The sequence below is a fragment of the Coregonus lavaretus genome, assembly GCF_964263955.1.
Source record: "Coregonus lavaretus genome assembly, chromosome: 22".
NCBI classification, from domain to species: domain Eukaryota; kingdom Metazoa; phylum Chordata; class Actinopteri; order Salmoniformes; family Salmonidae; genus Coregonus; species Coregonus lavaretus.
In genome coordinates, this window is record NC_140009.1 from 36,111,435 (window position 1) to 36,125,900 (window position 14,466).

General features: G+C 40.0%; 2 protein-coding genes across 2 annotated transcripts; one reads left to right on the forward strand and one right to left on the reverse strand.

Annotated features, from left to right (window-relative positions):
- Positions 1–701: 701 nt before the first annotated feature.
- LOC311150400 (prostaglandin E synthase 3-like) lies at positions 702–7,621 on the forward strand. The gene is made up of 9 exons (XM_084187864.1): positions 702–892; positions 1,893–2,006; positions 3,768–3,837; positions 3,993–4,091; positions 4,344–4,433; positions 4,546–4,617; positions 4,794–4,812; positions 4,997–5,203; positions 6,467–7,621. Coding segments are annotated over exons 1-8 (486 nt in total). The 5' UTR covers positions 702–890; the 3' UTR covers positions 5,017–5,203; positions 6,467–7,621.
- Positions 7,622–11,256: 3,635 nt separating this feature from the next.
- LOC311150398 (lens fiber major intrinsic protein-like) lies at positions 11,257–13,651 on the reverse strand (the record flags this gene model as incomplete). The annotated part of the gene is made up of 4 exons (XM_084187862.1): positions 11,257–11,458; positions 11,680–11,760; positions 12,494–12,658; positions 13,292–13,651. 4 exons carry the CDS (start codon positions 13,649–13,651, stop codon positions 11,273–11,275), a joined length of 792 nt encoding a protein of 263 aa, XP_084043988.1. The 3' UTR covers positions 11,257–11,272.
- Between the last annotated feature and the right edge of the window lie 815 nt (positions 13,652–14,466).

Here is a 14,466-nt window from a genome sequence, read left to right on the forward strand (position 1 = left end):
ATGACATCATCAAAGGGGAAAGGTCACGGTCAATGCCAATAATAACCATGCACACATGAATGGCAATCATACTATACTGCAGGTAAGTTACAACACATATTCAATGTAATTATTTATATAGTGTCCACACTATAACACTTTACATCAACAACATAGGAATCACCACAAAACGTATTGTATGACCTCTTATACACAATATTAGGCCCAGCCTTTGGAACTTTGGTTTTCCTAGATATGGCTACTATATTGTGATCACTACATCCAATGGACATTAAAGTTCTAGATTCTGTTCTGTTCTATTCAATGTTGGCATCTCCTAAGATGCAAAAACCTTTTGTCTTATTATTTGCAGGAGCTGACCCATGTAAACGCCAAAGAACCATGAGGATCAGGTCCAGTCCAGCATTAAATCCTTTAATAGTCTAAATTAATTCCAAGGATATAAATAAAGTTGTGGTATAAGGAAATATTTTGTTTCTGTTTACCCTGTGTATTTGTTTTCCCATTTGTTGATAAATAAATGTACAAATCATCACATTATTTGTTTATTTAATATTGTTTACACACTAGTAACACCTGTTCGTACATACCTGCGTTATACAGGTGAAATAGTTGAAATGATGTGCAGATCGTGTGTGTAGCCAAGGTAACGGCGTTCAACCTAAGCTTCAGGTAAAGCGCGTGCAAGAGACTCCCTCGGCATGAGAGAAGGATCCAGAAAGGGCTCCAGACCGTGTAGTGAAACCAGCGAATTCAAGAGATACGTCATTGCGCACGAGAACGAGGAAACATTTTGCCCTGTCGTATTTAGCTAGCTATTGAACTCAATATCCAACAGCACATCGTGACGAATACTGCCTTCTGGAGTGGGAAGAACTAGATAGCAAGAGATGTAAGTGTGGGCTCGAGGGTCGAATGCGAGAGCCACCCTTGCAAATGCGGGGTAGCTTGCTAGCATTGCTATCTATTTAGCCATAGCTAGCTTCAAGTTTTGTCACTCTGAGCTTAGCTAAGTTAGCTAGCTACTTGTCTAGAATGCTCCGACATGGATATATGTATAGCAACTCTACAATAATAAAGTTAATATTGTCCACAGGGCATAAACTGCATAACGCTATAGCTATCGGATGCAATAACTTTAACTAACAATAGCTAGCTAACGTTAGGCCTACATGTTGCCTCCATTCACAAGGGGGACGATTAGTGGGAATGATGGAGCGCTTGTCAGTTCACACTAGTCGAATTGTCAGCTTTACACTCAAGAAAAACTCTCCCATATCATGAGACATTAGCAAAGGTACAAGGCTGGGTGAGACATTAGCAACAATACAAGGCTGGGCCTTATCTTCAGTTCTCCACAACGGCTACATGAGCAGATAGTCCTTTATTCACGTGGGCTAGCTACAGTAGTAGTAGCTAGCCTTTTCCTTGCAAATAGACTATCTTAGCTACTGGCTTGCAAATTGGAGTGTCATTACATTCCATGTGGCCTGCCAGTTAGCTAGCTCATGAAAATATATGGAAGGGTGTTGGATCTGGTTAGCCAAGAATAACCATTAGGAATGGCCAGCAAAACCACTGAAAAAGGGCAGAGACCAGTGACAATGAGCCACCTGACCAAGTATGACCTTGGATAAGGTTGAATGGGTGGAGCTAGACTAGCCTGGCCACCTGATGATGAATGTTCCTGATGTATAGTATCTGAATGTAACCAAACAAAGTATTATCTCAGCTAGCTAATCAATGCTTTTTTTTCATCCCTATTTCCTAATGATTGGGGTGCAATTTCCCAAATATATTTATGGTTGGATTTCATGAACAGAACCTAGAAGACATTGGCCATTGCTTTGTATTGGACTAATCAGTCTTCTCTCTTCTGTATTGTCCAATAGGCAGCCAGCAACAGCGAAGTGGTATGACAGAAGGGACTCAGTCTTCATTGAGTTCCTGGTAGAAGACAGCAAAGATCTTCAAGTAAAGTTTGAAAAATCTAAACTTGATTTTCGGTAAGCTGCTTCACCATGACCCGGGACACACTGCAGTTTAATTGACACTGATCTTAGGCAAAATTGTGAGCTGTCCATAAATTAGGCCTATTGCACTCGCAGGAGCAGTTTCCCGGACACAGATTAAACCTAATCCTGGACTAAAAAGCATATTTATCTTTCTTTTAGTCCAGGAATAATATTAATCTTATCATCCCTTACCGTCTGCTTGAGCAAACCGTTCATCTACAGTGCCTTCAGAAAGTATTCACACCCCTTGACTTTTTCCAAATTTTGTTGTTACAGCCTAAATTTAAAATTGATTAAATTGAGATTTTTTTGTCACTGGCCTACACACAATACCCCATAATGTCAAAGTGGAATTATGTTTGTAGACATTTTTACAAATTCGTTAAAAATGAGAAGCTGACATTTCTTGAGTATGTATTCACCCCTTTGTAATGGCAAGCCTAAATAAATGCAGGAGTAAAAATGTGCTTAACAAGTCACTTAATAAGTTGCATGAACTCACTGTGTGCAATAATAGTGTACCCCACACATACAATTATCTGTAAGGTCCCTCAGTTGAGCAGTGAATTTCAACCACAAAGACCAGGGAGGTTTTCCAATTCCTTGCAAAGAAGGGCACCTATTGGTAGATGGTTCAAAATAAATAAAGCAGACATTGACTATCCCTTTGAGCATGGTGAAGTTATTAATTACACTTTGGATGGTGTGTTAACATACCCAGTCACTACAAAGATACAGGCGTCCTGCCTAACTAAGTTGCTGGAGAGGAAGGAAGCCGCTCAGGGATTTCACCATGAGGCCAATGGTGACTTTAAAACAGTTACAGAGTTTAATGGCTGTGATAAGAGAGAACTGAGGATGGATCAACAACATTGTAGTTACTCCACAATACTAACCTAATTGACAGAGGGCAAAGAAGGAAGCCTGTACACAATACAAATATTCTAAAACATGCATCCTGTTTGCAACAAGGCACTAAAGTAATACTGCAAAAAATGTGGCAAATCAAATCACTTTTTGTCCTGAATACAAATTGTTATGTTTGGGGCAAATACAACACATTACTGAGTACCACTCTCCATATTTTCAAGCATAGGGGTGGCTGCATCATGTTATGGGTATGCTTGTAATCGTTAAGGACTGGGGAGTTTTTCAGGATATAAATTAAACTGAATGGAGCTAAGCACAGGCAAAATCCTAGAGGAAAACCTGGTTCAGTCTGCTTTTTACCAGAAACTGGACAATAACCTAAATCACAAGGCCAAATCTACACTGGAGTTGCTTACCAAGAAGATATTAAATGTTCCTGAGTGGCTGAGTTACAGTTTTGACTTAAATCTACTTCAAAATCTATGGCAAGACCTGAAAATGGTTGTCTAACAATGATCAAGAACCAATTTCAGAGACCTAAAGAATTTTGAAAATAATTATATGGCAAATGTTGCACAATCCAGGTGTGGAAAGCTCTTAGAGACTTACCCAGAAAGACATAGCTGTAATCGCTACCAAAGGTACTTCTACAAAGTATTGACTCAGGGGTGTGAATACTTATGTAAATGAGATTTCTGTATTTAATTTTCAATACATTTGTTTTCACTTTGTCATTATGGGGTATTGTGTGTAAATGGATAAAAAACATGTATTTAATCAATTTTGAATTCAGGCTGTAACACAACAAAATGTGAATGTGAAGTCCAGGGGTATGAATACTTTCTGAAGGCACTGTATTTTACTCTGTTTTTGTCTTTTCAGTTGTGTTGGCGGGATTGAAAACCTCAAACACCAAAATGAATTGGACCTTTTCGACTCAATTGACCCCAATGTAAGTATTTTTTTTCAGTTAGCTGCTGAATCACCAACTACAATGACCCAGAAAACCACTGCAATGACCTGGATGTTAAATAGGATGAAAAAGATAATCCCTCATACAAAATGACTTGTAATATATCATGAGCATCTCTCTTCTTCTCCTTGCAGGAGTCCAAGCACAAACGTACAGACAGGTCTGTGTTGTGTTGTCTAAAGAAAGCAAAGGCAGGTATTGCATGGCCACGGTTAACAAAGGACAAGGCAAAGGTCAGAAATGTTTTGGTACAATACTATTCTATATTCCCTCTTCTGTTTTGTATTTCTGGGCACTTATTCAAAAATTGTCTCAGAGTAGGAGTGCCGATCTAGGATCAGGTCCCTCCTGTTCATGTATCTTATTCATCAAAAAAGCCAAACTGATCAGCACTCCTACTCTGAGACTAAGATCACATAGGACATTTTGTCTTAAATGTTGGTTAAAATAATTTAGATTTGGGATGTCTGTTTTGTTTTCCACAGTTTCAATGGTTGGGTGTCGATTTCAACAACTGGAAAGACTGGGAAGATGATTCTGATGAGGATCTGTCCAGTTTCGACAAGTTCTCAGAGGCAAGCAAAGCAAGCATGTCATGTTGCACAAAGTGTGTAATGTTTTGAATGTGTTCAATTATTCTAGATTTTTTAAAATGTCTAAACAGTGATTGTTGTCTCTTATTTTCAGATGATGAACACGATGGGAGGAGAAGATGGTATGCCAGATCTGGGCATGGGTGGTATGGAAGGTCTAGAAGAGGTTTGTTTCTATTTTTTTCTGTCATCTCCAAATGAATTTTACAGCAAATATCAAAGCAATTGCAAACGTACTGTATACGGTGGATGCAAGGAAAAGGAAATCTACTTGCCTACTTGCTTTATGTTTTGCAGTTTTGAGTACATTTCAAACTAATCATCAATTATAATTTTTTTCAGCACGACAGTGATGATGAAAGTAAGTTTTGATAAAAATGTTGCACATGACCACAGAATATAGCAAGCAGACATTATTGAGCATTTTCATTTGAAGTTTCTTGATAATCATAATAATAATAATATGCCATTTAGCATACCATCCACACATGAGCGATGTAGAATTGGTTGATTAACTTTTTACCTTAAATCTTCTAACTTTTCAGAGATGCCAGACCTGGAGTAATGGGAGCATATAGGAAGTCTTTTAACCGATGATAACAAGGAAGTAAAGCCTCAAAGGTCGGTTGAAGAGAAAGATTAGAGATGAGTTATTGGTAGCCATACAGTGGGGGAAAAAAGTATTTAGTCAGCCACCAATTGTGCAAATTCTCCCACTTAAAAAGATGAGAGGCCTGTAATTTTCATCATAGGTACACGTCAACTATGACAGACAAAATGAGAAAAAAATTCCAGAAAATCACATTGTAGGATTTTTAATGAATTTATTTGCAAATTATGGTGGAAAATAAGTATTTGGTCAATAACAAACGTTTCTCAATACTTTGTTATATACCCTTTGTTGGCAATGACACAGGTCAAACGTTTTCTGTAAGTCTTCACAAGGTTTTCACACACTGTTGCTGGTATTTTGGCCCATTCCTCCATGCAGATCTTTAGAGCAGTGATGTTTTGGGGCTGTCGCTGGGCAACACTGACTTTCAACTCCCTCCAAAGATTTTCTATGGGGTTGAAATCTGGAGACTGGCTAGGCCACTCCACGACCTTGAAATGCTTCTTACGAAGCCACTCCTTCGTTGCCCGGGCGGTGTGTTTGGGATCATTGTCATGCTGAAAGACCCAGCCACGTTTCATCTTCAATGCCCTTGCTGATGGAAGGAGGTTTTCACTCAAAATCTCACGATACATGGCCCCATTCATTCTTTCCTTTACACGGATCAGTCGTCCTGGTCCCTTTGCAGAAAAACAGCCCCAAAGCATGATGTTTCCACCCCCATGCTTCACAGTAGTTATGGTGTTCTTTGGATGCAACTCAGCATTCTTTGTCCTCCAAACACGACGAGTTGAGTTTTTACCAAAAAGTTATATTTTGGTTTCATCTGACCATATGACATTCTCCCAATCCTCTTCTGGATCATCCAAATGCACTCTAGCAAACTTCAGACGGGCCTGGACATGTACTGGCTTAAGCAGGGGGACACGTCTGGCACTGCAGGATTTGAGTCCCTGGCAGCGTAGTGTGTTACTGATGGTAGGCTTTGTTACTTTGGTCCCAGCTCTCTGCAGGTCATTCACTAGGTCCCCCTGTGTGGTTCTGGGATTTTTGCTCACCGTTCTTGTGATCATTTTGACCCCACGGGGTGAGATCTTGCGTGGAGCCCCAGATCAAGGGAGATTATCAGTGGTCTTGTATGTCTTCCATTTCCTAATAATTGCTCCCACAGTTGATTTCTTCAAACCAAGCTGCTTACCTATTGCAGATTCAGTCTTCCCAGCCTGGTGCAGGTCTACAATTTTGTTTCTGGTGTCCTTTGACAGCTCTTTGGTCTTGGCCATAGTGGAGTTTGGAGTGTGACTGTTTGAGGTTGTGGACAGGTGTCTTTTATACTGATAACAAGTTCAAACATCCTACAATGTGATTTTCTGGAATTTTTTTCTCATTTTGTCTGTCATAGTTGACGTGTACCTATGATGAAAATTACAGGCCTCTCTCATCTTTTTAAGTGGGAGAACTTGCACAATTGGTGGCTGACTAAATACTTTTTTCCCCCCACTGTATTTGAAAGGAGGAAACATCACCAGTTTTCTAAACACATCACAGGAATCTCACTGAGGAAAGACTGTCGTAACAACATTACACCAGAGCATTCTCTGTCCTAGTGCTGCACTGTTCTAATTCTGCATGGACAATTCAGTTGTTTCCATGATGTGTTGTTGTGGGGTTTAGTTATATCGTCCCCTAACTTAACGTTCAGATTGAAATATGTAATGTAGAACAAACACACCTCTGACATGTAGAATGAAGGAATCGTGTCGGTTCTATTCATGCTATTTCTATCTGCAACGTTTGACAATGTTTGCCTGCTGAATGTGGCCCTGCTCTGATGGGATGTGATAATGTCTTAAAGTTACCCACCTCCCCCTTTTTTATTTAATGTCTGTGAGGTTACGTATTGAATATAGACATTTGTGAATTCTAAATTAGGGAAAAAACAGGTTTCAAAGCAACTGCCTATTTTCAATAAAGTTGTTTCTTTTTTAAATTACAAATGTCCCCTTTTATTGTTCATACTGTACGTTTTGTTTGTTTTGTTAATTTATCTAAACAAGTTTTAGCTCAAAGCAAATATTTTCCCAGTGTACGTTAACATCTGCAAATATTACAGGTAATAGTTCATTCATTGGTTTTAAATATTAAGGTATTTAAATGAATATGCATGTTAAACTTATTTTATAGTATAACATAAATTATAATGGTACAACCTTTTCGTGCAATCCCATTTTGCAAGGATGTTTTTGCTTTAGTATATATCAGTGTAAATACAGAAAATTTTCAAAGTATATACCGGTAGTTTACTTCAATGCAGTGGTCGTTGCACATTGTTTTGTATCAAACAAAATTGTAGGAACAGACATAAAAATATTATTTCTTCCATATTCAGAAACATAACTTGTCAATAAATTACCTAATTTAATTTGCAAGTGTTAGTTAAAGCAAAAACACTGTTTCGGCAACCTGTTTTGCAGATCAGGTTAAAGGCATGTCAGTTTGTTAAATGCAGTGTGAATTTTTGTTTACATATTTCTAATAAACTGTCAGACTAAGTTGATGTTTGGAGGTTGTCTGGTTTAATACAGTGTCTTGCTACTTAAAGTGAGAATAACATGTCTCCTGTAGAGGGTATGAACAAAGATCTGTTATTTCAGCAGTTGTCAGTTGAATGCTAATACATCCTCTGGCCACCAAGTGGTGATGATGGTCTATGGCTACAAACCCAGATATTATAGGCTACTGAGAGAATCTATACAGATTAGGAACCATCATAGCAATATAATGTGCTGACAGTCTAGGAGACCTTAACCTTTGGACAGTCCCACTTGAAGTTGTCATTTTCCTCAATAAAGTTATTTGTTGGTTCAGTATAGGAGTGCTAAATGTCACAACTGTGTGCCATTGAGAGACTAATATTAGACTTTAGACACTAACACACACAATTGCACTAATTGAGGTCTTCATGTTGGTAAATTGGTCATATTCTCCTTATCAAAGATGTATGCACATACCATTAATTCCAAATATATTTTTTTGAATTTTTTTATTTACATAAATTGAGTGCCTGTTGGAGTTAATAAATATCAAATTTATATTGGGGTTAGATTTTACAATTGGGTTAGAAATAATTTATATTCGGTGCAAGGGGATGGGAGCCAAGTGAGTTTATATTACTGAACTAAGTACCCTAAGCGAACGCCCTGTAATATTGTATGTCATCATGCAGTAGGCAAGCAGTCTGACCGCACTAATGGAATTAAAGAGAAAAACCCAGAGACCAGTAGTGACAGTGCCCATCAGAAATAAAGATATTTGTGTAATAATGAATGTTTTTTTAGGAAGTTTCTATTTATAATATAGGAAGTTTTTAGGAAGTTTCTATTTATAATATAGAAATTATAAATCCAGGGTTCTCTGATTATGAAAGTATGTTTATAATAAGTTATTGATAGGATCCAAGCATATTGTTCTACTGTATCCTGTCCTTTCCCATACCTTTCATAACCAAATGGCCAAAGAGGAGACATTGTATAGATTTGAAATTATATTGTTATCCATCCAGTTTCAACAATCATGGTAAATAAAAAAATTACATTTTACACTGTACATCAAAGCTTTTCAATGGAATACAAACATAATTATTTAAATTTCAAAATGTTCAACATGAGTCAAACTAAAATAAGGAAGGAAATGTATTCTATCTACCGCTGGAGGAATCAAGCGAAATGAAAGCGAATGTGAAAGTAAAAGGAGAATCAGCTTAAATGGTTCAGTTAACTGCTCTATCAAGTAGTGAAAATGGAAGTGGGTTGTAATGCTATGAGCAGGTTCAACACTGCAGTACCCCTTCCTCCATCCCATCACAAGAGTCCCTGCAGCATCAACTGTCCTGTCACCTTTAGATCGGAACACAAAATGACCGCCTTGTAAACAGAAGGAGGAGGTAGGGAGTGAAAGCAGGAAGGAGGAATGGAGGGAAGAGTGGGACCAAAGAGTCAAAAAAGGGGGATTTGACCTCACCTTCAAGTTTCATGTCCCTCTGATGCAGATGTTATGAAGAGATCATACAGGTGCACGTTTAGTTTACCTCAGCTTTGGATAAAAGCGTCTGCTAAATGGCATATTATTATTATTATATCCACACCTAGTAACACAAAGCTAAAGAATTTAGTCGCCTCAGTTTAGGAGATTATCTTCTCTCTTCTTCTCTCTTTTTACCCCCCAGGTGTAAGAACCATAGCCTGGTTTCAGATCTGTTTGTGCTGTCTTGCTAATTTGATGGCAACATAACACAAACAGAACTAGGACCAGGTTATAATAACCTGAGTTTGGAGGGCAAAACAGACTAGATATCAGAGAGGTGGATTCACCAGTACACTGAAAATAACCCCCCAATCTTAAATCCACCCCTCTTCCCCCTATGGAGAAAAGATAACCTCTCCCCGTAGAGAGAAAAGAGCACCTCTCCCCATAGAGAGAAAAGAGCAACTCTCCCCATAGAGAGAAAAGAGCACCTCTCCCCCTAGAGAGAAAAGAGCACCTCTCCCCGTAGAGAGAAAAGAGCACCTCTCCCCGTAGAGAGAAAAGAGCACCTCTCCCCGTAGAGAGAAAAGAGCACCTCTCCCCGTAGAGAGAAAATAGAACGCACCAGGTGTCTGCTAACACCAGCAAGAAGCCACTGCATCATTATGCACTCATTTTGTTTTTCAACCACATTTTATTTATTTTTTAATTTTTTTAAAGGTTATGTAAAGAAAGAACTACAATCAACTAAGAAAATGAGCTTGATCCACATGACAAAGCCAGTCAAGGTTTGGTTTTCTTTGTTATTACGTAAAATGACAAAATGAAACCCAATCCAGCTGTCACACATCTGTACATAAATCCAATGTAAGGGCAAAATCTTTAATGAAAAAAAAAAAGGCATTCCAGAAACTGAGTAAAACGTAACAGTCTGGCACAGATAATACTGGTACTGAACTGCATACAGTATAAAACCTTTTATCTTCTTAGGCATTAACATGGCTGTATCGAAGTCAAGGAGAGCCAACAGGTCAAAGAAGTGGAATTTTGTAGTAATAAATGAATAATAATGTACAATTTCAAGATTATGTGTTTAAATAGCGATGGAGATTGAGTTAAGAAAAGACCAGTTAAGTTTTGTGTGTTGTGTGTTTATTTTCATATAAATCTGACTGTGTTTGTGCTCCCCTTGAAGAGAGACAGACTCAGAACAATTTTTTAAAAGACTTGACTTCAACGCGAAAATGTAAGGGCTTTGCGATAAAAGGGGAGCACTCTAAATATGTTGTCTGTAAAACTACTAGTGAATCAGAACTTTACTGCAGCAAAATCAAGGAGGAGGGGGACAAAATATGCTTATTTCCCTTAGAATAGACTGCAGTGTGATAAATAAAGACAACAAAGCATAATAACGAACAAAGGAATTGTGGTAATGAAAAAAGTCCAAAATAAAAAGGACTACTAAAACAGGCACACACACACACAACACACGCATGACTTGAAAATGGAATTTGAGTCGAATAAAATCCTCAAATTCTTTAAAAATATAATAATAACATACATGTCAGGTTCTCAAAGTTTCATAAAACAAAAACAAAAAAACAAGGGAGAGATTCAAACTGGATGAAAAAAAATGGAAAAAGCATGCAGAAGTCCACTGCTCTACTGTAGCTTCACTCCTAGCAGACTACAAACGAGATAGAGAGAGAGAGAGATGCCCCTGTCCTGAGCAGTTATAGCCACCTGGTCAGCCAGGAGTGACCCACTCCGTACACCACAGGTCACAGCAGGGTGCAGGGTGCTTTCTTCAGTGGCAACTAAGTCCTCTTCTTACCCTCCGTCTTTATCCTACAGACCAAGGGGGGAGGTATGGGTGAGGGTCGGTGGTGGAGGGTTGGGGGCGGTCGGAGGATGGTTAGGGCTTTGGCTGCCCTGTAATTCAGCATGTCCTGTTTCTGGATCAGCAGAGTGAGAATGAGGAGGGTGAGGAAAGTGGAGTTGTTGTGAGGGTGAGGAGGGTTTGTGTCTATGGTCTATATGTACTATGTGGGTGGGTGGGTTAAAGGGGAAGGGAGGAAGAGGTATGTGTGCGCGTGTGTGTTGGGTGGGGTTGAGGGTTCGGAGGGGATTTGGGTACAGAATAGGGGGATAGGGGGTTCCGAAAGCCAACCTTCTTCCACCAGGCTTATAGGGCCTGTGTCTTGAGCTCGATGGTCTCTCCTCGGGTGTCCTGCTTGCTCTCAGCCTCTGGGGGCCTGGTGCCCTTCAGTATGGCCATCCTCTCAGCGAGACCGCGCATGCGGGGAAACAGCATGAAATCGTAGATAATAGCTCCCATAGCACCACCAATCATCGGACCCACCCAGTACACCTGGCACAGGACCAGACCAGACCAGGGAGAGGGAGACAGAGACACAAAGAGAGAGGTAGAGAGGGGAATGTGTTGGTGAGTTCATCTAGCTATATCACATTTCACATTTCTAAACTCCAAACAACATATTGTAAGTTGTTGTAAATTGCTGTAAATTGTTGTAAAATCTTAAAATTGCTGTACATGTTGTGGCTTTGTAAGGTGTGAACAAAGTGTCTTACCCAGTGGTTGACAAAGTTTCTGACCAGGACAGCGGGGGCGAAGGACCTGGCAGGGTTCATTCCAGCACCAGTGTAGTACATCTATATCAAAGAGAATAGACCAGGGTTATATTATTATTATTATATTTTGGTAGCAGTATGTAGAGTGCAGTGATGAAAAACCTACCTACATCATACAATAGTACTTTCTAATGCACTCATATTGGTCTATCTAGAGTTCTAACCAACCCCATCAAAACCATGGATTACACACCCCTTCTCTCTTGTAGTCACAGAGATCAGGATTTCCATGTTTAGTCAGGCATTCCTGCTTCTGACATCTATTCATATACATAATTGGAATTGACCTTACCCTAAATCCCTAAATATCCCACTTTGATTGATTTTCTATGTTGTTCAGGGCTGGGTTTCCCAAAAGCATCGTAGCACTAAGATCATCTTTTGTCCACTCAGGTTCAATGGAATTAAGATGATCTTAGTGCTACGATGCTTTTGGGAAACCCAGCCCTGATCATATACCTGAGTCATAACAGTCTCTTACCACCCCACTCCAAGCCTATGTCTCTTCATTTCGTTTATTGCTCTTTCAGCATTATCACAAGTTATTCAAAACAATTGTCATTAAAAATACTGAATTACTTTGCTGTTCCCCCACCCCAAAAAAAGTGAAATAAATACACTTGTTTTAAAGTGCTAAAAATCTATAAGCTTCATCCCACCCAACCCTGTGTCTAAGCCCGTTTTCACCCAATACAATTCCCTGTCTTCTATGGTCTACAAACATATATTTCTATATTTGGAATATATGTCTTACCCCCAGCAGGTGTCCTATGAGGACAGAGAAGCCGATGGCTAGGGCGGCAGAGCCCAGGCGTCCATTACGCCTCTCATCGGTCACAGCAAAGATGCAGACAACCAGCTGCAGGGTGAGGAACACCTCCATAGTGGTGGCCATGCCCAGGCTGATACCTGGCTGCAGCTAGAGAAGGCGGACGAGATAGAACAGACAGGTGAATGAATGATTACAGTTCACTTTTTTCAGTTATATCTACTCCACTGGCCGATATGAAAAACTCAAACAGTCAGTCAATCAATCAACAGGTTAAACCTTGAATGCATAAAAATAGCTCACTAAAAAAAGTATAATTTGCTAATCTTACATTGTCCATGAATTCTAAAGAGTGGTGTTTTTGTAAATGTTTAATTACAGATATTTTATGAATATGAACTATTCATAAAATCGAACATTGTAAAAAAAGATAGATATATATATTTTTTGGAAAGTCAGTTGTACAGATTCAACTGCTGTAACGCCAACACATCTGCAGCAGGTCTTCTATTAGGACCTTTAAACTGGGTTGCTATATTGTCTCATATTCCCAATGTAAGAAAGACTGAACTATAAATTCAAACAGACTCTCCAATCGTGGTTACACACACACAGATGTTCTTTATCACCTGTCAAGTTCAAGTTCATTTCATTCATTCATTCATGGCAGATGACAATGGAACTCTGAAATTTGTGATTGTCACCACAGACTTTCCTATCAGGGTTGGGATCAATCCCATTTACATTCAGCTGAATTGACTGTCATTGGTCAGGTAGTCTTACCGTGTTGAGTGCCAGGTTTCCCCTCATGTTGGTGGGGGTGACCCCGTAGAGCACAGCGGCCCCAGCCAGCGCCCCCAGACACTGGGCCACGATGTAGAAAAAGGCGCGGAACAGGGACATCTGGGAGCCAATCAGGTAGGCGAAGGTGACGGCCGGGTTGATGTGTCCCCCGCTGATGTGACCGATGGACTGGATGAGGGTGGCAGCGGCCAGGCCGAAGCAAAAGGCCACATGGAGAACGTTGTGGGGCCCGGTGGTCCAGCGCAGAGCCGCCCCCAGACCGAAGAACACAAAGAACATGGTGCCATAGAACTCTGCAAACACTGCCCGCCAGAACGACATGGACCGGAACTCCCACATGGTGACCAAAAAGTCAAGAGGCTACCCCAAAGCAATGGAGGGATGAAAAGAGGAGCAAAAACAGGAGAAAATGTGTATTCTCCTTTTGAGTCAGCAAGCTCTGTTTACCGTATCAATAGTGACTATTTCAGTGATGCCTTCAAGGTATATAAACAAAAAACAAGACAGCAAACTTAAAAGCAAAAAGTGCCTCTCTAAACCTAAAGATGCTTCCACACGTAAACAACAGTTCCACATGCAACTCTCTAGGAGTCACTAACTTTACTGACTTCCAATGACCTGCAACGTCGCTTTCTGTAAGCAGTTTTTAGTCTAGTCATAGAGACCCGTGTCCTGTCTGTGTGGAGCAGAGAGTTGGTCTCTGTGCATCTATATGCCAACCCTGCTGGTGGTTAGTAGAGGAACATTGATAGACAAAGGTTGAGCATGTCCTGCAGACATTCAGCCTCTCTGTCAGAGCAGGGGGAGCCCACGGGACTATTTATAACGGCCCCAGGGCCACGGCCCCCAGTGGAGGGGGCTGGGAGGGGCCACCACACAATACAACAAATCAAAACTAAAATACTTAACCCTTATAACACCCTGACCTCTCTCTGCCCAGTGCCCATGCCAGGGTTCATCATCCTAACCTTTAACCCTAACTATGAGGTTCATATAGTCCAGGGGCCATGGAGAGAAGAAGGATGCTGAAAGGGGGATATTTTAGAAAAAATACATTAAAATACATTAGGTTTTCATAGACATATTACTTTTGATCATGTGTAAACTCAGGAAATTCATATTAAACAGATATCAGTGTTTTCAGTGGGATTGAT